The sequence below is a fragment of the Chionomys nivalis genome, chromosome 1 (genome assembly GCF_950005125.1).
Source record: "Chionomys nivalis chromosome 1, mChiNiv1.1, whole genome shotgun sequence".
Lineage (NCBI taxonomy): Eukaryota > Metazoa > Chordata > Mammalia > Rodentia > Cricetidae > Chionomys > Chionomys nivalis.
In genome coordinates, this window is record NC_080086.1 from 190,061,917 (window position 1) to 190,085,757 (window position 23,841).

Below are 23,841 nucleotides of genomic sequence, written 5' to 3' on the forward strand. Positions count from 1 at the left end.
CTTCTCCCAGACAAATTTAAGTCTCCAAAAGACAATGAATCTTACTTCTCTTGTTATTAAAGTATGTACCTCTCAACATAATTCTGAAACTCCACAAAGATTTCCTCAAGTGTATGTCTCAGCCACTCTACTCTTCTTACCTATTTTCCTTACCACATCACAATATCCTCGAGTGAACTATTTCTGATCCCTCTGGTATACCTTGACACACCCAACATAAATGCTGAGTATCACACCCATATACAGGTATCCAGTAACCATACCATATTGAACAGGACTCTCTGTGTGTGTATGTGTGTGTGTGTGTGTGTGTGTGTGTGTGTTTTACTTCTCGACCACAGTTTTCCTCCTTCCTCTCCTCCCTGTTCTTCCCACCACCCCACTCTGTTCCTACCCCCAATCCACTCCTCTGCCATTTTTGTTTAGGAAAGGGTAGGTCTCTCATGACTATCAGCAAATCATGGCATACAAAAGCTATAGTAAGACTAAGCACCTCCCCATGTGTTAAGGCTGGGCAAGGTAATCCAATATGGGGAGTACAGTACCAAGAGCCAGTAAAAGAGTCAGAGACAACTCCTGTTACCACGGTTAGGAGTCTCACAAGGAGACCAAGCTATACACCTCCAACTGATATGCAGAATCCTGAGGTCAGTCCCATACAGGCTCCCTGGTTGTTGGTTCAGTCTCTTTGATCCACTATGAGCCCAGATTAGTTGATTCTGTGGGTTTTCTTGTGATGTCCTTGACCCCCTGCCTCCCACAAACCTTTCTTCCTCTCTTCTGCAGAATTCCTGAATTCTACCTAATGTTTGGTTTTGGGTCTGCATCTGTTTCTATCAGAAGCTGGATGAACAATTGGGCTAGGCACCAATCTGTTCACAGGAGATGGCCAGTTCAGGCTACGTATCTGCTGTTGCTAGGAGTCTTAGCTGTGGCTGGGAGTAGGGCTCTTTTTAAACTGTCACATCAGTAGTAAATACATCAATGCCAGAAGCAGCATCTTCCTAACTCTCACGATATGCAACCTAACAAAGCTTCTGCAAGACTGATGCATTAGGAAAAGTTATGTCTCATTTTACATATTCTGATTGTTCTTTTTTTTACAGAATATATGTGTGTGATATATGCACACTTGTATTTGTGTATGAATATGATTGTGCATTCACATGGAGGTCTGAAAAGGATGTTAGGTGTTCTGAATTGCTACTATTTTATGCACTTTAGATAGTTTCTTACTAAGGTTGAGGCTTACTAAAGCAAGTCCTAACGTTCCTTCAGTCTCTGTTTCTGGCCTCACAGTGCTGAAGTAACCATATCATGCAGCTACGTCAGTACTTTAAATGAATTCTGAGGCTTTGAATTCAGGTCCTCATGTTTGTAACAAGTACCATTATCTATTGAGCCATCTCCCTAGCCCAATGCATCTTGCTTTAATAGAGCAGTTTCACCTAATAGTTGGCATATTTTATATTGTATATAAATGTTTATTTCTTTATTTTTATTAAAAATAGATTTTTTTCTCACATAATATATCCTTATTGCAGTTTCTACCCCTTCAACTCCTCCTAATTCTTCCTTACCCCCCTCTCTAAATATTTGTTTATATAACAGAAGTTTTGTCTGGTAAATAAATTCTTTCCTGCTGCTGAAACTATTTAAAAAATCTAAGTAACAGTTTTAGTGTAAAGCCTATATTTTTGCATGTTTGAGAACAGTTTCAAGTTTACTTGTTACTAATTTTGTCATTCACATTTTAGAATTTCTCCATAACTATGGAAATACTCCCAAATGTCTAAAATTTGGTTTTCCCATAAATATTTTCAACATTATAGTTACCAATTTTCTAACATAAAATTATTCCCCAAACAACGTAGTGATGCTACAGTGGCAGATTACAACAAACCATACTTTCAAAATTGCAATGTTGTAATAATTAAGACCACACTAGGATTTATCGGTGCAAGGATCCTACATCAGATCCAAACTGCTGATGTGGCTTTAATGTGGATTAGGGTGTGAAAATAAATAGCCTTTGTGTCTACAAACTGAACAGCTATCTTGCAGTTCCTTGACGTGTTATGCTGATGGTGTAAAAGTTCCTTTCTTTCTCTTATTATTTTTCCCCTAAGCCAAGCAGTCAATTCAAGTGTCAAAAGCAATTCAGAGTTTAAAAATCAGTTTAAACAGGATACTTATTCTTACAGTGAAAAAGGTATAGGTACAGAAATTTGACATTTTGTCAGAAATTTTAGTATTAAATGTAAAGGAACTGTTAATTATATATAATCATATATGTTAATTATATACAACCATACTATATATATAACATAAATACATACCATATGTATATGGTATGAATTTGTTAAGGTTGAATACATCTAGCACCCGGAGGAAGGAATGCTCGGCATTCTCACTTATTTCTCCCCAATAGAATTATCATGTTTTACAATTCAGTGTATTCAGATCCTAAAAGTCCAAGCTAGGGTTGCCAGGGTCACCAAACTGTATGATAACAGACAGGACATGAAGTGTGACATATGTCTTTACCTTCATGAAGCAGAGACACCAATGGAAATGTTCAGGACAGGTCACTCTGTTGTTATAACCTTATTCACCAATGCAGGAAAGATTCTAAATTGTTATTAACAAACTGCCAATTGATTAGCTGCTGATAAGAGGGAAGTCTAAAAATATCTCCAATCCCTGGAGGTCATCTCTGGTGTTACCACAGGAATTAAATCATCAATGATGTGAGCATTGAATTTCTCTAATCCCTGCCTTCAACAATACATTATTTTTTTATTTTCACATTTGGTTAAAAAACATGATCTTCCTACATTCCTCATTAACACACTGGTCACATCGTTTCATACTTGGGTTTCTATTTTTATTCACTTGACAGTTGTGAACTCAAATTAGAACTCCACCTATAAAATTCACACAATATGGCTGCACAAAAATGATTCCAGAGTGTTAACCCTAAGATCACAGTCTACCAATTAGAGTTGTGTCTATCTTACCATTTAACATCACCAGCATTATTGCTTTGTACCCTGAATACATTTCTAAAATGTAGCAGTTAAGCAGAAGTTATGGCATAGTTGCTTATAATGATAGTGAATTTTGCTATTCTGGCTGAAATAACAATGCCAGATATGCCAAAAAAGAGACAATCAAAATCAGCTAAAGACATAGACAGGTGTGACCTGCCTGATAAGGCAGAAGCAAACTGGAATCCAAACTGGGATCCTCTGCAAGATCAGTATATGCTCTTTTTTTTCCTTCATAGAATTTTTTCTTTTTTTAATTGATTTTTATTGAGCTCTACATTTTTCTCTGCTCCCCTCCCTGCTTCTCTCCTCCCCTTCAGCCCTCTCCCAAAGTCCCTATGCTCCCAATTTACTCAGGAGATCTCTTTTCTACTTCTCATGTAGATTAGATTAATGTTGGCTTAATTGGGGACTGCACTGTTGTCTAGGTTCTCTGGGATTGTGAATTATAGGCTGGTTTTCTTTGCTTTATGTCTAAAAGTCACTTATGAATGAGTACATGTGATATTTGTCTTTCTGAGTCTGGGTTACCTCATGCAATATGATGTTTTCTAGATCCATCCATTTACCTGCAAATTTCAAGATGTCATTATTTTTTTCTGCTGTGTAGTACTCCATTGTGTAAATGTACCACATTTTCCTTATCCGTTCTTCGTTTGAGGGGCATTTAGGTTGTTTCCAGGTTCTGGCTAAGAAAAATAATGCATTGTTTGTCAAAGCAGTATATTCTCTTAATGGTTGAGCCATCTCTCTAGGTCTTGGTACAAATTTTTATGAGAAATATCATATTTGGCTGGTAAGATGACTCTATGGATAAAGGTATTTGCCCCCAAGCCTGATGATCTAAGTTCAGTTTGGGACCCATATGGTGAAGACAACTTACTCACACAACTGCATTTGACCTACACATGTACACCTTGACATTTGTATGTTCATATATATTATTATATATACATATATATACATATATACATATATTCATAAACATATGCACATGTATTCACACAAAAATAAATAAATGTAATGATGTTTTTAATAAAAATGAAATATCTGATCTCACCAACATCTTTGATGTCACACTTGATAATACTACAAGGAACACAAACTTTGATGTGAATGAGTGTACACTGAATTCAAAGATCTGGACTCTGAAAAGAGAAATTTAGAACTATCTTTTCTTGTAACAGAAAAAAAAACAAACAAACATGGAATTAAGTCATAAATACTATTTAAATAATCATAAAAATTAGAAATAAGCAGAAATTATTGATTAATATTTTAATTTCAAACCATTACTTTTTCTTTGGAACACATAAAATGATGGTGCATTGCACAACCAATGACATCATAGATTTGAACAACTATTAATACCCTGTTGTTTTCTCAATAGTAATCTAGAAGATTCTAATTTTTCATCCAATTTTAACATTCTTTCTTGTAATCACCCTAAAAATCTAACACATTAAAGTAAGCATTATTTAAAACCCTCCATTAAGACATTCAGTTTAAATGATGGTGCCTGAAATACATTTAGATATTTTCATCCACAGTGTGAGGTTGTCTGTTGCTTGCTATTAACAATACTGTTTGCTTTCTTGCTTTGGATGTTGGGCTCTTCTGAAGAACAATGACTTCTCCTTAAATTATCTTCAATATCTAGTATATATACTGTATGCTTTATATTTCAAGCTAAATCATGAAAAAGAATAATTTGCCTCTTTTGTAGGGTGCTGGTATCGGTCTATGTGCTCAGCAAGTGGTCAGCGTCGTGGTTAGCAGCCCTGTACATTCCTGGGAGGAGAGAACAATGAATTTCCCTTTTGTTCTCTGTCTCATCTGTTATCATTGTCCATTTTTGTAGGTGGAATCCGCTGCCCCAACAGCAGTGCTTTGCAAGAGATGCGCAGCTGCAATGAGCATCCTTGCACTGTGTACCACTGGCAAACTGGTCCCTGGGGTCAGTGTATAGAGGACACATCAGTGTCATCCTTCAATACGACTACAACGTGGAACGGGGAGGCCTCATGTTCTGTGGGCATGCAGACACGGAAAGTCATCTGTGTGCGAGTCAACGTGGGCCAAGTGGGACCCAAGAAGTAAGGCCTTTGGAATATCTGCAGTAAATCCCGTGGTCAGCCGTGGGGAGGATTGGCTTGGGCTCTGCTTGCTTCACTAAATGGAGTTTTTTGATGTCTGCCATTCCTGTCCTCAAGAGAAGATTTGTTTGTTTTCAGTGTCAGGTGCTGATAAAGCTGTAACTACTTCTGACTCTTGTACATGGGACCCATAAATTCTATAGAAATCTTTCTACCTGGTTCCCACTTTCAACTCTATTGCAACACAGTCTGCTTTTATTATGCTATTGAGGTAGAGAAAGAAGTCTTGCTCTAGGCTTGGCTGATCAATAATGACCGTATACAAAGTCCTAGCAGTGGAGGTCATCCATGACCTCCTGTATATCCCTAGGCTTGGAGGCTGACAATCTATTTAATTGAGTAGAAGTCATCTTTCACTTCCCCTAGAAAAATACTGTATCACTAGTAATAAGGCCAACTTATATTTTTCAGTGGTAAAATGAGTAACCACTTAATTCCAACCAAGAGCCTTGGGATAAGACAGATGTTATGAAAAGTAGAAAACATATCAGTTTCGTATGGCTTAAGAAGATGGTACCAACAAGGTAAACAATTTGCTAGTGGGAAGGACAAAAAACAGAGACTCAAGGTGTTAAGGGTATCTTGTGACAACTTTAAGCAAAACCAAGTGATGTCATGAAGGAAAAATCAAGTGAATTTTCTAAAAAAAAAAAAATACAAATATTCCTTTGAGTGGGAACACCCAATTTACTTTCTGAAACAGAATAATATTTTTAGTGACTCGAATGTCCTTAGCCATATGGAATGTGGACAGCACAACCAACATGTTTTACATGGTGTAACTGTGGTCTTGTGTTTCCTAATTATCAGCCAGGTAGCTTTGAATGTCAAAGTATGGAAAGGGATAGATAATGAAAAAAAAAAAAACTCTGATGTAGTTACTCAATAAACATTAGAAATTACTGTTTTAAGAATGCAAGATATTTCTTTAGCTTTTTGCTATCAGTGACTTTGACTTTTAGAAAAATTTGTGGGTGTATAAAAAGCATTCAAGTTACTCTCTCTTCCTCCCATCTCTTTTTCTCCCCATCCCTATTATGCCCCCTTTTCCCTATCTGTCCCTTTTCCAGTTGCATGATTTTGGTTTTGTTCTATGACATTTGCCAAGGGGATGAGAGCAATTGATCTCATATATGGAAATAAATCAGAGTCCTATTATACACTTTCATCTGGCTAGCATTCCAGATATTGAAGATATTTAGCACCATAGTCTAGTTATATTTATCATTTCTAATTTGAAAATATATTAGAAAAGAAGTGACAAAGAGATTCACATAAACTGAGAAACTCTGCACACTTCCTATGGTAGATTCAAACTAGAATGTTAATGGGAATTACACTAAGGTTGCTCTTAATCTGACCCAGGAAATTAATTTGCAGTATATTAAAATCCAATGGTGATAGCAGCAGCAGGGGTGAAAGTCCCAAGTCTGGCAGAGCCTGATTCTGGCTGGGATGAGAACAGAGACAGAATGCTCACCAGACCAGACAGGATGAACAATAGTATACTGATTCGTAAAAGGTTTCCTCTATCTTTCGAAGATTGCAAGTCAGTGGATCCAGCATCATGAGATCATTCAACGAGAAGGGTGTACTGATGCTTCAAATCAGACCACCACAGTAATCCAGTAAAAGCTTATATGCCCTACAGCTGTTCTTCAATGTCCTGGATATGCCCATGGATTTGTTGAGTCATATAAGCTTTCTTTGCCCTTAAAACTGTAGAAAATTAAGCCAAGTCAGTGAATCCAAAAGAAAATGTTATTGCCCTTCTCCCTAAATGCTAGGTTAAATCCAATGAACACTTTCCAATACCAGTCATTTGAAACAAAAATGCAAATAGATGCCTTGTTTTAAACTCTTCTTAATAAAATAAATTACTGGGAGATGGGAAAATCAATGTTATTGATCTTATCTATCCTCCCAAGTAACAAACTTCAACTCCTATCACATCTGTTTAATTTGACCTTGAATAAGACTAGGAGGATGGAGGAATCAATTCTTTGATTTAAACCACAAATGCTAAATACAAACAGTTCCAGGGAAAAGAAGCATGTTGACTAAAGCAATTGTCTCACCAAAGGAAGTCACAATTCAGTTTATTGGATGAATCTAAGCTGGATAATTTATCTTCGTGTGTTCGCTTAATGACTTCATTGTTGGTAATTTTTCTCTCCACAGTTAGCCCAGTATCTTGCTGTGGCTATTTCTAAACTAAACGAATATGTAGAGGGTCAGTGATAACATTGTAAATTCCATTGATTTATTTAAGGTTACATATTTGAAGAGCATGCAATTGAGTAATGGCCTCCCATTGTTAAAGTTATAAAATGCCTTATTGAAAAGAATTGCTTTCAATAAGAATTATTGACAAGTAGCTCTATAATACCAAAAGAATTCTTTAGATTATATGTTGTATTTTGTCATAAGATGTTTTCAAGTAAAATTATAATTCCAGTCTTATAAAAATCTGAAGCATAAAAACACATCAATTTATGATTCATACTTAAATATTTTCTGCCCAACATTTTAAAAAGAGTCATAACAATTAGGAAAATCCGAGTTTATTCTCAACTAAGTAGGAAGGTTATTGTCTTGTTAAATCTTAAATATTTTTAAAAATTGACTTCCAAATAACCCTGAATTTTTAAAGTAAGAGGACACATTTTTATAATAGTAAAGAGCATTATATTTATGTGTGAGAAAGAACATGCAGGCAAATAGTTATAGGAAGCAAAATGCTATAAAGAAATTATTGGAAAACATAGTCTTAGTTATTGTTACTCACTATTTACTCTTTAATGGTGACTAATACAGAACTGGACATGACACACACACCTTTAACTCCAGCACTCGGGAAGCAGAGACAGGTGGATCTCTCTGAGTTTGAGGCCAGTCTTGTCTTCAAAGTGATTTCCAGGCCAGCCAGGGCTGTGCAGTGGAACCCTATCTCAAAAAACAGACAGAAAAAAATAGAAAAAGGAAGGAAGGAAGGAACGAAGGAAGGAACGAAGGAACGAAGGAACGAAGGAAGGAAGAAAGACAGCAAGCAAGTTTGATGACCTATGTTCAATCCCAGAACCAGCATCCAAGCACTTGCACATGTCAATACCCACACACATTCTATTCACACACATGCATACATACATATGATAGTAATAATAATAATTATTATTATTACATAAAAAATACTGTCATAATGTTTTTTGTCCTATTATCATGAAATATTTAGCTACAGATTAAATAATTTTGTCCTAATATTGATAATTTGAATTCTTACAATTCTTTTATTGTACATACTGGATAATACATATTTACTAGTAGAGAGGTCATCCTAAAGCGAAAGATATAGTGGTTATATTTCTTCTAGATAGTGTGAATGTCATTAAGGATTCACATTTGCCTGTGTAGTCTTGTCCAAGTAAGGTTGGAGTGAATTAATGTGCCTGTTAAAAGCAGCCATGAATGCCACTAAAGAGACTGGTGGCTGTGACTTGTATAGCAAGGAAAACTGGTAGGAAATTAAAATAATTGGTTTTGTGGATTGTTAAAGACTGAATAATATTTTTTTTTGTTCTAGGTGTCCTGAAAGCCTTCGGCCCGAAACAGTGAGGCCTTGCTTGCTTCCCTGTAGGAAGGATTGTATTGTGACTCCATATAGTGACTGGACACCATGTCCCTCTTCATGCAGAGAAGGTATGCGGAATAGATTCTGAAGACTCTTCCCTCAGGACAATCATTCAGCAGGCATTTGACTTCTGGATGAGCAATGTTTGTGATTCTTGCACAGGGCCTTGTCCTAGCTTTTCATGAATGTCAAAACATTTGGGTTTCTTCCTGGAAATAATACCACGTTAGAGTACCTGGTAGGCAGTAAATTTAATGCCAGAGTATACCTTGGATTTTTATTGTGTGCAGCAAATTGAAATGATTCTAAATTTTATTTAGTATATCTTATCTTTCATTAATCATGAGAGAATGTATACTGCTCTTGTGAATTTTTAAGAGCGTCTCCAATGGCCCAGTAGATATGACTTCTAAACTTACTGGCAAGAAATAGCCTGAGACCAGGTTTACTGTGGACTCTACTATGTAGCCCAAAGATGGGAATAAAGCAAAGATAAAAATGACCATGAGGCATTTCCAGGATGAGTATTTCTTCCCTGCGAGGTTTGGTTTTGCTTTTGTGACTTGCAAAGAGTCTTTTTTATCATGGTCAGTCCCCTGATAAATCTTTCTTTGCCCTTCAGGACATGGACTTTTAGTGTTCCTGCTGAGAGAAATTTTCACACCTTCCATGTCACTTACACAGTAACAGCAAATTTTCTCTCAGTGTGACAGACAAAATCACCTTCTATTTACTCATTTTATATCTCAACCTGTGCGTTGTCTGTATGTTTTCTTTATGTTTAAGCTTCTTGACTCTCACTGGAGATTCGCAATTAAGAGTTAATTTCCAGTTTAATGGCGATTTTAACTTGCTAAATTTTATTTTAAACCACTCATTTTTGAATGTTTAATTGATTGATTTTGCAGATGGTCATTGTGCATAGGTGAAGCACAAGTTTTGGGAATTTTTGCTTATGAGATATAACCTCTCATCTGTTGAGCAGGAAGTCTTTGTTCCTCTGTGTCAGTTTCTGGGATTAGACATGCATACCACCACATATAGAATGTTTGCTTTTATGTTTTATAGCGTACTATTAAGTATTATATAAAACTAAACTGCTAGTGGAACAAAATAATTTTTTATTTCAATGTCTTTTAAACTTCTCAGTAGCTTTAATAGAGGAAGGGTTACTGCCATTAGTTTGCTTTTTTGTTTTTGAGACAGATTCTCTCAGTCCAGGTGAGGATGATCTTGAATTTTTGATGTTCCTGGCCTCACTTCCCAAGGACTGAGATTACAGATATATAGCACCATACCATTTTTGTTAGTGTTCTGTTGAAGACCAAGCCAATAGCTATTCCACCAAGTGAGCTATAACCCCAGTTCACATTAGCTTTTGTAAAATTATTAATGGTTTAATAAATGTTAATTTAACTAAAAAGAAAAGAAAATGTTAATGACATTAATTTTCTAAAAAGCTATGGCATTTTCTGGTTTCTAAAATAGATTTTATTACCTTATTTATTTATTTTCCGTAAAGACATATAAAATACAGTTATAGTTTCTTGGTCATAATCAATTACCATACTTTGCTGTAAGCTGCGATCTCTGAAGTATCTGGTGCTGTTCATCACTTCAGTGATAAAGATTATATATTACATTGTATCACATCACATTATGTTACATTACATTAGATCATATTACATGTGAAACCTTGTGGGGGTTTTTGTTGTTGTTTTGGCTCAGGTTTTGGTTTGGTCTATAATAATTACAAAATCTTATAGGGTGGACACAGCACACTTGCATGTGGTCACTACGTGGCAAATGCTTTAGTTTGGTGTATTGGGAGCAATTTTTCTGAGAAACTTCTGGGAAACACATTTATATCATAATAGAATAAAACTCCTTTAGAAAATTTTAACTGAATCTTATTATCAATTTCCTATTATGTTTATTATTTTAATCCTTCATTAAAGACAGTCATTCTTTTACTCTAAAGTGCTTTTCAGTTAGCTACAATGTGTCAAGCTTGATCACAGTCAACATGGTGATATCCTATAGATACCTCTTAATTTGTGTAAATAAAGCATCATCACTGAGTGTGAGGGTCAGTGAAATAAAAACAGGGGTAAAAAAGAGCAGTAATTTCACTTTGGAAAATGACAAAATAAGCACACTAATATTCTATGGTAGAATGTATAGGCAATATCAAATTTTCATTTAGCCTTTCACTTATAAAGAAATTCCTCAACACACTGCGAATATAACTTAACTCATATTCAGCAAGCAGAATGTGCAGAAATTAAAAAAATAATTATCTTTGAGCAAAATCAGTGAAGAAGAGAAGGAGATGTAGCATGAAGGATGGTTATGGGTATTTATAATAATAGTGGTTACATTGAAATAGAAATGAGGTAATAAATGCAACATTAGAGCATGACAAAAATGCTAGAAAAAGTTCATATTGGTCCATATTGAATCTGAAGAATTTTAGTAAGATTAAATAATTAGATGACCTATCAAGTAGGGGAAATGGTCAGCATACAAAATATTTAAAAATAAAAATATGCAAGTACTGATGGTTATAACACTAAAGTTTTAACAGAACACTGAATAACTGATACAAGATAAAAGAGAAGTCCATGAGATGCATGAAAGTATAATTTTGAATACAGTGTCTAGAATGGAATAAACTTGCTGTTTTCAAAGAAATGAAACAGGTAGAAAGAGAGGGTTACAGCAAAGGTTATAACAAAGTAACTAATTAATAAAGATTCTTAAAGTTACTGCCACAAGGTAGATAGACAGTGAGACTAAAGTCAGAAGTTTGGGAGATTTGAGGATTTTTTAAGGTAGAAGGAAGGAGAAAGAATGAGAAATAGCTAAATGGAACTATGTGGTGTCTGTTAAAAGAAGTGTAGAAAATTTCAGTGAATAACTGAAGATGAAAGATTGGGTATTCCAAATGAGTGTGTAAATAAAAACATCAGAGGTGGTAAAGAATAAAAAGTTCTAATAAGTTATGCCTCTGGACAGTGCTGTGGATCTGAATGATAATGAAGGAACACTTGGGTGCTGATTTGGTATAATGTGAGGTAAAATGGGTTGAGTTGGATTGATCACTTGGTCATATATAGGTAACTCTTAGAAGTTAAAACTCAGGTTGCCACTAGGTGATAGTTCTCTCCTGGATTTGACATGAGACTCCTGTGCTCAGGAACACCAGCTCAGGATCTTGCTGACATAGAAATAAGAGTTATAAACTAAGGGAGGGATGGAAGGAGGTAAAGCAATCTCTCCTCAGTTTTTAACCAAATGATCAGATGTTGTTTTAGTTTACATACTCTTTTTAGAAATGTTAAATGTTGGTCCTAAGCATATACCAAAATAAAATAAATATTCAAAATTATAGAATGGTGAGGTGGAACTAAGTAGTGAATGGGGAGGGTATGAAGGCGAACCAAGAAAAATAACAAAGAGAAACTCAATATTAATGTTTGCTCATGTAATGGAGAGGAAAATTAGATCTGAGATTCCATTGACAAAAATGAAGAATAAAAGCCTAATGGATTCTGAAAAATACCCAGAGAAATGGAAATACCCCTAGCTCTGGATTGTCAGAGGCATTTATCACCTGAACTTGAAGTGAGAAATCATTTGAACAATATAATAAATAGAGAAACATTGGTAACATTAAATTTCTACTGACATTTCGTAGATCTCTGAACATAGCTTATTAAATATGTAAAATCCAGAGTCAGTATTCAGATTTATATTGCTACAATAAAAAGTTCACAGCAGTGCTCCCAAATACTTCAATTCCTAGTCGCCAGTAATTCCAGTCCCCAATTCCCTACTCCATTAACTATAGTATTCCAATTATTCATTAACATAATTACCATGGCTATAAACATGATTCACACACAATGGAAACAATCCTAACAATTTACAGTAATCTAGAATGTTAAATTGGAACAAGGTGCACATAACCATCTATTCAGTCACTCTGTGCTCTTCCTTCCCACAACCATTCTTCACAAGCTCCTGGAATGCTTTGAAAACAGACTCTTAAACCCTCCTATCAGAAATGTTGACTTAGTACATATGGTTTGGGCTCAGCTATCTGCTGTTATTCTTACTGTTTCTATAGGGCTTATTCAGAAGAGTTATTCAGAAATCACAGGTACCTGATCAGCTCATCTGTCTGGCTTAGGAGTCCTCTCTAGGCTTGACGTCCATTGTTTGCCCACCACTGTGTTAAGGAATATCTTGAGTTCATGAAAAAGGGTTCTGTTGTGTGAAAATTTTCACTTTCAAATCATTTTATCTTTTAACCACAATAACTTTTGAAATGTTTTATTTTCTTTCCATTTGAGCTTCAGTTGTTACGACCCCACTGTTCCTGTAGACTGTGTATGAAATATTTAAAAATCTTGCAAAATAGTCTAAACATATCAGGAATTATATTATCTGCATACAGAATTCTATACAGAATTCTTTCCAAGTGAAAGTGTACCATACAGCGACTCACCCTTAAAAAATGTGTGTATTGAAAGTTGAAATATAGTTCATCAAAGCTGATTAACTGTATATCTCTACTTAAAATCCAAAAAGCGAATTTGAACATTATTTAATCAGTAATACATTTATACTGACAGACTGTTATCTTTCTTGAAGATAAAGCCCCTGACCCATTTTTAGATATCATTTGAAGTTATTTATTTAAAGTAATTGCTGCTATTTTTGACAGTTCCCTAAAAAAAGTCTTTCTCTAGGAAACTTCTTTTGCTTCTCTACATGGAGCATGATGCTCAGAGTGTGGCCTGAATTGAAGCTCTTGGGCTGTTTAGAATGAATAATAAATAGCTGGAATACTTTATAAGTCATGAGTTTCAAATTAAGAGAGTAACAACAAAATAACCTTATAACATTGGATATATTCTCCTAAGGAAGAGTCACAGCAAGTGTATGATTCCCATGTGGCAAACATGGCTATATGAGATGACATGAAAATAAACTTACAGTAAGGGGAAGGATTTAATTAGGTCTGTCACATTTCTCAAGGGGGTAAAAAAAATACGAAACGACAATTACTTTGCAACTGACAATAGAAGGACTGGCTGAATGTGGAAGAGTTTCTCTTTATTCTTTACATTTTAAAATATAAACTGATTGGGTTTGGGATATAAGTAGTCTGTAAAAGAGACAATTAGTAAATGGTTAGATGAAATAAGCCCTCTCATTTAGGCATGTCACAGCACATGTCCCTAGAATGAGGGGAATTTCTTCAACAGCAACTTCAGCTGAGAGATTCTGTTATGTGCAATGTGTAGAGGCTGAAGCATTGCTTCCTTTCAGGGATCTCTGGAACCAGAAAGCAGTCTCGACATCGGGTCATTATTCAGCTGCCAACCAATGGAGGCCGGGACTGCTCAGACCCTTTGTATGAAGAGAAGGCTTGTGAGGCACCTCCCACGTGTCACAGCTACAGGTAAAAGTGAAAAGGATGTACATGGTGCACTGGGTAATTCCCGATTACATTGTTCAAGCTCGTATTCTTTCCACCAGCTCAGTAGGTGTTCATTGCTCAAGCAACCATCCCTCACCTGTATTTCAGAGAGCCTCTCCATTTCTGATGTTACCTCTCTGAAGGCAAAAATATGTGTCAATGTCCAACTGTTTAGGTACCTCTAGTAGGTGAGAAGAACATCTTATATTGACATAAATTATAAGAAATGCATAAAAGAGTTTATAATTACAAGATACATGTTCCTTAGGAAGGGACTTCTTTGTCACTGGGGAATAATAACCAAGATTGTCTCTCTTGTCTCCCAAGAGCCCCTGTTTCTCATGAGTGTGAGCACTGAGGCTCAGGAAATGGCATAGTTCTACTGAAATGCTAGGGAGAAGTCTGTTCTATTCATCTATTGGCAATTCTAGGAAAGCTGAAGTCATTGAAACTACGCATAACCTGAAATTTTTATTACAGGATCCTGGCCTCCTTAACATTAAGACCAAAACTTTCTCATTGAACCTTACTGAAGAGTGTCATTGCAGTCCCGATGAAACACTATATACTATGGCACTAATTCAAGAAATGTGTGATCACAACATGATAACTAAGTGATGATTAGTGGCAAATTGCCGTATTCATACATGTATCACCAATTCAGAGGTGACAAATGTCATTACTATGTATTTACACTATGAACATTACTGACTGCTTTCTCAACGTATTGATTTTTGGAATTTGCTTTCAGTAGGGGATATTATTTTTTTCTCATTTTTTTTATTCTTTTTTAATTAAAATTTCCAACTGCTCCCCGTTTCCCATTTCCCTCCCCCTCCTCCCACATATTGCCCCCTCCCCCCGCTCCCCTCCCCCTATCCCCACTCCTCTTCTCCTCCCCCCAGTCCATTCCCCCTCCCTCTCGATACTGAAGAGCAGTCCAAATTCCCTGCCCTACAGGAAGACCAAGGTCCTCCCACTTCTATCTAGGTCCAGGAAGGTGAGCATCCAAACAGGCTAAGCTCCCACAAAGCCAGTTCATGTATTAGGATCGAAACCTAGTGCCATTGTCCTTGGCTTCTCATCAGCCTTCATTGTCCGCCATGTTCAGAGAGTCCAGTTTCAACCCATGGTTATTCAGTCCCAGTCCAGCTGGCCTTGGAGAGCTCCCAATAGATCAGTTCCACTGTCACAGTGGGTGGGTGCACGCCTGGTGGTCCTGATTTCCTTGCTCATGTTCTCCCTCCTTCTGCTCCTCATTTGGACCTTAAGAGCTCAGACCGTTGCTCCAAATTGGGTCTCTGTCTCTCTCTCGATCCATCGCCAGATGAAGGTTCCCGTGCCATTCTCCTTGGCCTCTCGTCAGCTCTCATTGTCCGCCACATTCAGAGAGTCTGGTTTTATCCCATGTTTTTTCAGTAGCAGTCCAGCTGGCCTTGGTGAGCTCCCAATAGATCGGCCCCACTGTCTCAGTGGTTGGGTGCACCCCTCATGGTCCTGACTTCCTTGTTCATGTTCTCTCTCCTTCTGCTCCTCATTATAACCTTGGGAGCTCAGTCCGATGCTCCAGTGTGGGTCTCTGTCTCTATCTCCATCCATCGCTAGATGAAGGTTCTATGGTGATATGCAAGATATTCATCAGTATGATTATAGGATAGGTTCATTTCAGGTTCCCTATCCTCAGGTGCCCCAATGAACTAACTGGGGACATTGCCCTGGGCATCTGGTAGCCATTCCAAGTTCAAGTCTCTTGCCAACCCTTAGGTGGCTCCCTTAACTAAGGTATGAGTTTCCCTGCTCCCCTATCCAACCTTCCTTTATCCCCAATCACCCCGATTCCCCCAGTTCCCCTCATCCCCTCCTTCAACCTAATACCTATACTCCAGTAGGGGAATATTATAATTTCAGTTGCTGTTACCTCTGCAGTGATCATCCAAAGTTCACTGACTCAATGGAATGCAATACTTCTGATGCCAGCTGGGGCATCTCTTGGAAGTATAAATAAGAAGTTCAAATGCTTCCTGTCACTCTGTGAAGTCTGCTTCTACAGAACTTGCCAATGATATAGTCTTGTCTATAGTGCCATAGGAAGAATTTTGTATTTAATGTTGCCTTTAGAGGGGGTTAGTGAGTAGCTAAATTTAACTTAGGTAAAAAATGAACATGGATAAACAGCCTGCTTTTGTTAACACATTATCTCTGTGATTTGCCTGCCATTTTGCTTCTTCTCACTGAGATTTTATTCTCCTCCTGTAGGTGGAAGACTCACAAATGGCGCAGGTGCCAGTTAGTTCCTTGGAACATTCAACAGGATGTCCCTGGAGCTCAGGAAGGCTGCGGGCCTGGACGGCAGGCAAGAGGTGGGAGAATGCACACAAGGGTCGATTTGCTTTGCACTTCTTCATCATTTTATCTTGTATCTCCCCCACCACTGCCTTGTTGCATTTTGTTTTGATATCATGCTTGGCATACAGAACAGAGCAGATAGGAACACCTTTACCCTAATCTACAAAACACAAGAAACAGAAACTTAGCTTTTGAGATTTTGTTCTTTGGAATGAACACATAACTGTTGAGTTCTTCCCTCATTAATAGGTGGAAGAAAATCTGATGCAGGTTTTGGTTATGGCATAATGATATAACTATGCATTTGTGTGTTTTTCTTTTTTTTTTTTTTTTATTCTTTTTTAATTAAAATTTCCACCTGCTCCCCGTTTCCCATTTCCCTCCCCTCCTCCCAAATATTGCCCCCTCCCCCCACTTCCCTCCCCCTATCCCCACTCCTCTTCTCCTCCCCCCACACCATTCCCCCTCCCTCTTGATACTGAAGAGCAGTCCAAATTCTCTGCCCTGCGGGAAGACGAAGGTCTTCTGTCTACTTCCAGGAAGGTGAGCATCTAAACAGGCTAAGCTCCCACAAAGCCGGTTCATGTATTAGGATCGAAACCTAGTGCCATTGTCCTTGGCTTCTCATCTGCCTTCATTGTCCGCCATGCTCAGAGAGTCCGGAATCAACCCATGCTTATTCAGTCCCAGACCAGCTGGCCTTGGTGGGCTCCCAATAAGTCAGTTCCACTGTCACAGTGGGTGGGTGCATCCCTCGTGGTCCTGATTTTTTGCTCATGTTCTCCCTCCTTCTGCTCCTCATTTGGACCTTAAGAGCTCAGACCGTTGCTCCAAATTGAGACTCTGTCTCTACCTCGATCCATCGCCAGATGAAGGTTCTAAGGAGATATGCAAGATATTCATCAGTATAGGATAGGGTCATTTCAGGTTCCCTCTCCTTAGTTGCCCAAGGTACCAGCTGGGGACATCTCCCTGGACACCTGCGAACCCCTCAAGAGTCAAGTCTCTTGCCAACCCTAAGATGGCTCCCTTAGATAGGGTATATACTTCGCTGCTCCCGTATCAATCCTTCCTATATCCCAACCATCCCAATCCCCCGAGCTCCTCCCATCCTCCCCTTCTCATGTTTCTCATCCCATTTCCCCTTTGCCCCATGCCACCTCACCCGCAAGTTCCCAGTTTTTGCCCTGCAATCTTGTCTACTTCCCCCTCTCCATGCGGATGACTATATGATTTTCTTTGGGTTCACTTTCTTATTTAACTTCTATAGGATCACAAATTATATGCTTAATGTCTTTTATTTATGGCTAGAAACCGATTATGAGTGAGTACATCCCATGTTCCTCTTTTTGGGTCTGGGATACCTCACTCAGGATAGTGTTTTCTATTTCCATCCATTTGTACGCAAAATTCGAGAAGTCATTGTTTTTTACTGCTGAGTAGTACTCTAATATGTATATATTCCACACTTTCTTCATCCATTCCTCCATTGAAGGGCATCTAGGTTGTTTCCAGGTTTTGGCTATTACAAACAATGCTGCTATGAACATAGTTGAACAGATACTTTTATCATTTGATGGGGCATCTCTTGGGTATATTCCCAATAGTGGTATTACTGGATCTTGGGGTAGGTTGATCCCAAATTTCCTGAGAAATCGCCACACTGATTTCCAGAGTGGTTGCACAAGTTTGCATTCCCACCAGCAATGAATGAGTGTGCCTCTTTCTCCACAACCTCGCCAGCAAAGGCTATCATTGGTGTTTTTGATTTTAGCCATTCTGACAGGTGTAAGATGGTATCTCAAAGTTGTTTTAATTTGCATTTCCCTTATCGCTAAGGAGGTTGAGCATGACCTTAAGTGTCTTTTGGCCATTTGAATTTCTTCTGTTGAGAATTCTCTGTTCAGATCAGTGCCCCATTTTTTTATTGGGTTCATTAGCATTTTAAAGTTTAGTTTCTTGAGTTCTTTATATATTTTGGTGATCAGACCTTTGTCTGTTGCAGGGTTGGTGAAGATCTTCTCCCAGTCAGTGGGTTGCCTTTTTGTCTTAGTGACAATGTCCTTTGCTTTACAGAAGCTACTCAGTTTCAGGAGGTCCCATTTATTCAATGTTGTCCTTAATGTCTGTGCTGCTGGGGATAAACGTAGGAAGTGATCTCCTGTACCCATATGTTGTAGAGTACTTCCAACTTTTTCTTCTATCAGGTTCAGTGTGTTCAGACTAATATTGAGGTCTTTAATCCATTTGGACTTGAGTTTTGTGCATGGTGATAGATATGGATCTATTTTCATTCTTCTACACGTTCAGGAACACGACAAGGTTGTCCACTCTCTCCATACCTCTTTAATATAGTGCTTGAAATTCTAGCAATAGCAATAAGACAACATAAGGGGATCAAAGGGATTCAAATCGGAAAGGAAGAAGTTAAACTTTCATTATTTGCAGACGATATGATAGTGTACATAAGCGACCCCAAAAACTCCAGCAAAGAACTCCTTCAGCTGATAAACACCTTTAGTAGCGTTGCAGGATACAAGATCAATTCCAAAAAATCAGTTGCCCTCCTATACACAAAGGATAAGGAAGCAGAGATGGAAATCAGAGAAGCATCACCATTCACGATAGCCACAAATAGCATAAAATATCTTGGGGTAACCCTAACCAAGGAAGTAAAGGATCTATTTGACAAGAACTTTAAGTCAATGAAGAAAGAAATTGAGGAGGATACCAGAAAATGGAAGGATCTCCCTTGCTCTTGGATAGGGAGGATCAACATAGTAAAAATGGCAATTCTACCAAGGGCAATTTATAGATTCAATGCAATCCCCATTAAAATCCCATCAAAATTCTTCACAGATCTTGAGAGGACAATAATCAACTTTATATGGAGAAACAAAAAACCCAGGATAGCCAAAACAATCTTATATAATAAAGGATCGTCTGGAGGCATTACCATCCCTGACCTCAAACTCTATTACAGAGCCTCAGTATTGAAAACAGCTTGGTATTGGCATAAAAACAGAGAAGTCGATCAATGGAACCAAGTAGAAGACCCTGATTTTAACCCACAAACTTATGAACACCTAATTTTTGATAAAGGAGCTAAAAGTATTCAATGGAAAAAAGAGAGCATCTTCAACAAATGGTGCTGGCAGAACTGGTTGTCAACATTTGTGTGTTTTTCAACAATGACAATTTATAGAACTTTATTTGAGATCTTAAAAATCACTATGATTCATACATCCTTGTTGGTACATCATACTTGTTCATTCACACAATGTAGTATAGCTGGAGAGCTTTCCTGGATTTCCCAGTGGTGACAACCCAAATATCACAGAAGTTATCCATGACCCTGATGATACTGGAGCTGGCTTTTAAATGGCATATTTATTTACTCAAAACTTGCAGTACATGAAGTGCAGACTGTCTGCACTTCTACAAAACAAAGAATCCTGCAGAAGTGTGTGGTAGAAAGTTTCCAGATTTGCATTAAGTGCTGGACTTTGTAGGAAATAAATTTCAAGATTTAGAGTATATTGTTTATACCCATGCATGAAATAGAAAAGTTGGTGTTTAGATATTTCATTATTTTAACTTATACAAACTGTTGATAATTAATACATATACTGAAAATGTAGCTTGATATGTAATTGCACATGCCTCTACCTTTCTTTAACCTCTAAAGATGTGCTTTGCTCTTTCATTAGTATTTATTTTCTTAATGAGGATACGAAAGTTTGAAAATATAGGACAGAATTCCAATTTTATAGACTTTACTATGAATTCTAGCCTTTACATTAAAAAACATTCCTTTTTAATCTTGTAAAAAATCCTTTTGAAAATAATCTATTTTTACATGGTTCTTTTAAGAAATCTTCATTTGAAATAAAATTTTACTCTATTGTTGATATTATTTGTAGCACAATGCCTGCTCTACATGCTAGGTACAGTTCACAAGTCGGGCAAGGGGCTGGAGATTAAAACACACAGACACAGGTAACACCAAGAATGCCCTTTATTGTGTTCCAGGGCAGCTTATATAGGGTCTCTTTGACGAATGGCCATGCCATAACTCTCAGCTGCAAGACCCTCAGAAACCACTACCCTGCCATCAGGAACTCGTGCTCAGAGGAGCTGCAGAGCTGCTCCTCAGGCAGCGAGGGTGTCACAGGAAATTCAGGGTCTATGGGTCCATAGTCACCAATAATTATTGACATGGTGACATTTAGGATTGCATTTTACTTGAATAACTTCCATTGAGTCCATTTGCTGTGGAGGATGTTGTCTGTGATATCCCATAATCTAACATGATGTTCTGATCCTTTGTGTCTCAAGCAGTGAATTGGGCAACACAGACCATCTCATACTGATGGTGAAAAATACAGAAATATTGAAAATTGAAGTAAAGTGCTGACTTCCTGCAGAGGGTGGGAAGAGGTTCTGGCAAACGTGCAGATTAAAAGCTCTAGGTTTAGGGTCCAGGTACATTTATTTACCCAAAGACAGAGAGAAGTTCTCTGATGGGGTGAATCTTTCCTTGGCTGGTGTGTGTGTGTGTGTGTGTGTGTGTGTGTGTGTGTGTGTGTGTGTGTGTGTGTGTGTGTGTGTGATACTAGCAGGGATGTGTCCATTCCTTGAGACAGCCTGGGACTATCTAAGTGATAGCCTTCCTTGGTTGCTGGGTCACCAGTTTTGATCCCATCTTTCAGTCTCATCTCTGTCATAGACCTTAGGAAAAAACAGCTCGGATTAGAGCCATATTGAAATGAGTCACCCTTCCCACTGTAAATTTTTCTTCAAAACAATTTAGAAGAGCAAAGACTTATCATTCGCTGACCACTCTCCCTTTAAACCAAGTGTGAATTCATGTACATTTCTGGTTCCACACAGAGTTGCTAATGATCAAGGACATGGGTTAGTTTGGAAGTCAAGATATACAAGTTTCATTGCAAATTCTAGTACAAATGCAAGGTAGGATTTCCTCATCTAGTCCTTCTATGTGGAACAGAAAAACTCTGGTCCAAATGTAGGATTCTTTCCATTTTAATATATAACCACACACAAATAATTCTCAAAGATCAATGGTCAGAATCTGAAAGGTATATTTTATAGAATACCACTAGAGGAAATGTTGGATATAATTATGCAGGCTTGTTTTGTGTCAACTTGACAGAGCTAGAGGCACCTGAGAGGAGGGAGCCTCAATTGTCTCCACAGGTTTTCATATAGGCAGGCATGAGGTACATTTTCTTAACTAGTTATTGATATAGGACGGCCCAACTCATTGTATGGTCCAAGGTTCAATAAGAAAGTGGGCTGAGCAAGCCTTGAGCACATGATCATTGCTTCATGCCTTCTGCATCACTTCCTCTCTACACATTCCTGCTGTCTTTCAGTTCCTGTCCTGACTTCCATCAATGATAAAGAATTATATGAAATCATAATACAAATAAACCCTTTCCTTCTAAAGTTGGTTTTAGCCATGGTGCCTAATCAAAGCAATAGTAGCCATAACCAAGACACACGTGAAATGGCTTCATAATTCAAAACTCTGCTATTAAAAGCTAAACAAACTTGAGTGATTCACTTCCTCCCTTTGAGGATAAACACAAAAGTCTTGTAGAACTGGGCTCACATTGTCTTCGTTAAAAGATAATTCCTTCCCCTTCCTGTCAGTTCATAACCCTGATGACTGTGCACAGGATATCACAGGGCACAGTAGCTACAGTATGAATAAGGGCATCTTGCTGTTTTGACACATGGTCTGTACAGAGGCTGATTTCTTCTGGTGTTTATTGACGTTAGCATTTCTAAATCTCATAGACTTTGTTGTTTTCTGGTCCTAGTGAATACTTCTTAATATCTAATACATTTACCCACTTTCTCTGGGAAAAGGGAAGTTGTCTATGGCTTCCTCAGTGTCACTGTCTTTCAGCTTTTGAAGGTTCATTTGTTGACTTCCTGTTTGGTGGCTCTTCCTCCCCCAGTCTTTAAGCAATACTTTCTAATCTTGGCGCAGTCCCCACACTGCTCATTCTGCCCCAGAAATCTAATACATTTCAGGAAATCTGGGAGGACAAATTTGTATTATAGTAACTGGTTTGTATGTAGTTCACTTTAAGATAACAACTTTCATGAAAACAAACTTCTTGTCTTTATTATTACACACCATGGAGATTTCTTTTTCTTGCCTATGATCCTATGGGCATGAGAATGAGGGAATTATTTTTTGTTCTTGGAAAGAAAGAAATGTGTTCTTATATTGATGTTCATGGTTTATTCCAAAACTGTGAATGATTAGTTTGCCAATGTCTCAGTGTCTTTATCATTGACATCATATGGTAATGGGCAAAATAAAATGAAAGAAAACGTATTCCTTTAGTTATTGAAGTAATCATGTTGTACTAATTAAGTCATCAAAGTCTATAGAATGGGAAGTTCTGTGTTGTCTAGTTTGTCAGACTTCCTATTCTAGCCATACATTCATTTGTGGCTGCATTAAGGAGGCTGTGCAGAAAAACCATGGGTGTTGAAAAAAGGATGGGGAGATTGAAACCAAGGAGCTAGCATTTCTTAGGGAAATGAGGTCATTTACTTTCACCCAACAAATAAGATGTAGACACTAAAAGCAATTGATCGCAAATCTGATCATTTGAAGTTGAAGGAGCAGGAAAGACTTAAAGCACCAGCTTCCATTTGACTTGTCCCATCTACCTAGAATAAGCAGAAAGGAAAGAGGAATGCACAAAGTTATCGGTTCTATAAGCTAAGTATTGGAGTTATGAAATGTAATTAATAAGCTCATTGAAAAGTAGATAGTTGAGACTACAGATATGTGAGCTGGAGCCTGGGGAGATTTTTGCAGAGACCTATAAATGTCAGGATCAGTGTTTGAGACTGTGTTCAATAAGTGAAAAGAGCAAGGCCTGATAAAAGCAGCGTTTTATCTGTCAGCATGTGCAGGATAAATTAGAATGTCAAAACACTTGGGTCCAGCTTCCGGCTAAGATACTCTTGGAACAATAAAAGGCTGAAGTACCAGAGGTTCAGATGAGAGCCACATATGAAAATGTACAGAGATAAAGAGACATTGGATTTAAAATAGTGAAGATGTTTGTATGACTTCATGACAGCAAACAGAATGGGTAGTAGAAATAAGAATTAAAG

The 23,841-nt window shown here is 37.6% G+C and overlaps 1 protein-coding gene across 1 annotated transcript in view; it reads left to right on the forward strand.

The window, feature by feature from the left end:
• Thsd7a (thrombospondin type 1 domain containing 7A) overlaps positions 1-23,841 on the forward strand; it is a 418,389-nt gene that overhangs the window by 326,725 nt on the left and 67,823 nt on the right. The window contains exons 8-11 of the mRNA XM_057767705.1: positions 4,912-5,146; positions 8,787-8,902; positions 14,175-14,307; positions 16,582-16,685. Of these exons, the coding sequence (XP_057623688.1) occupies positions 4,912-5,146; positions 8,787-8,902; positions 14,175-14,307; positions 16,582-16,685 (588 nt within the window). The remainder of the gene's footprint in view (positions 1-4,911; positions 5,147-8,786; positions 8,903-14,174; positions 14,308-16,581; positions 16,686-23,841) is intronic.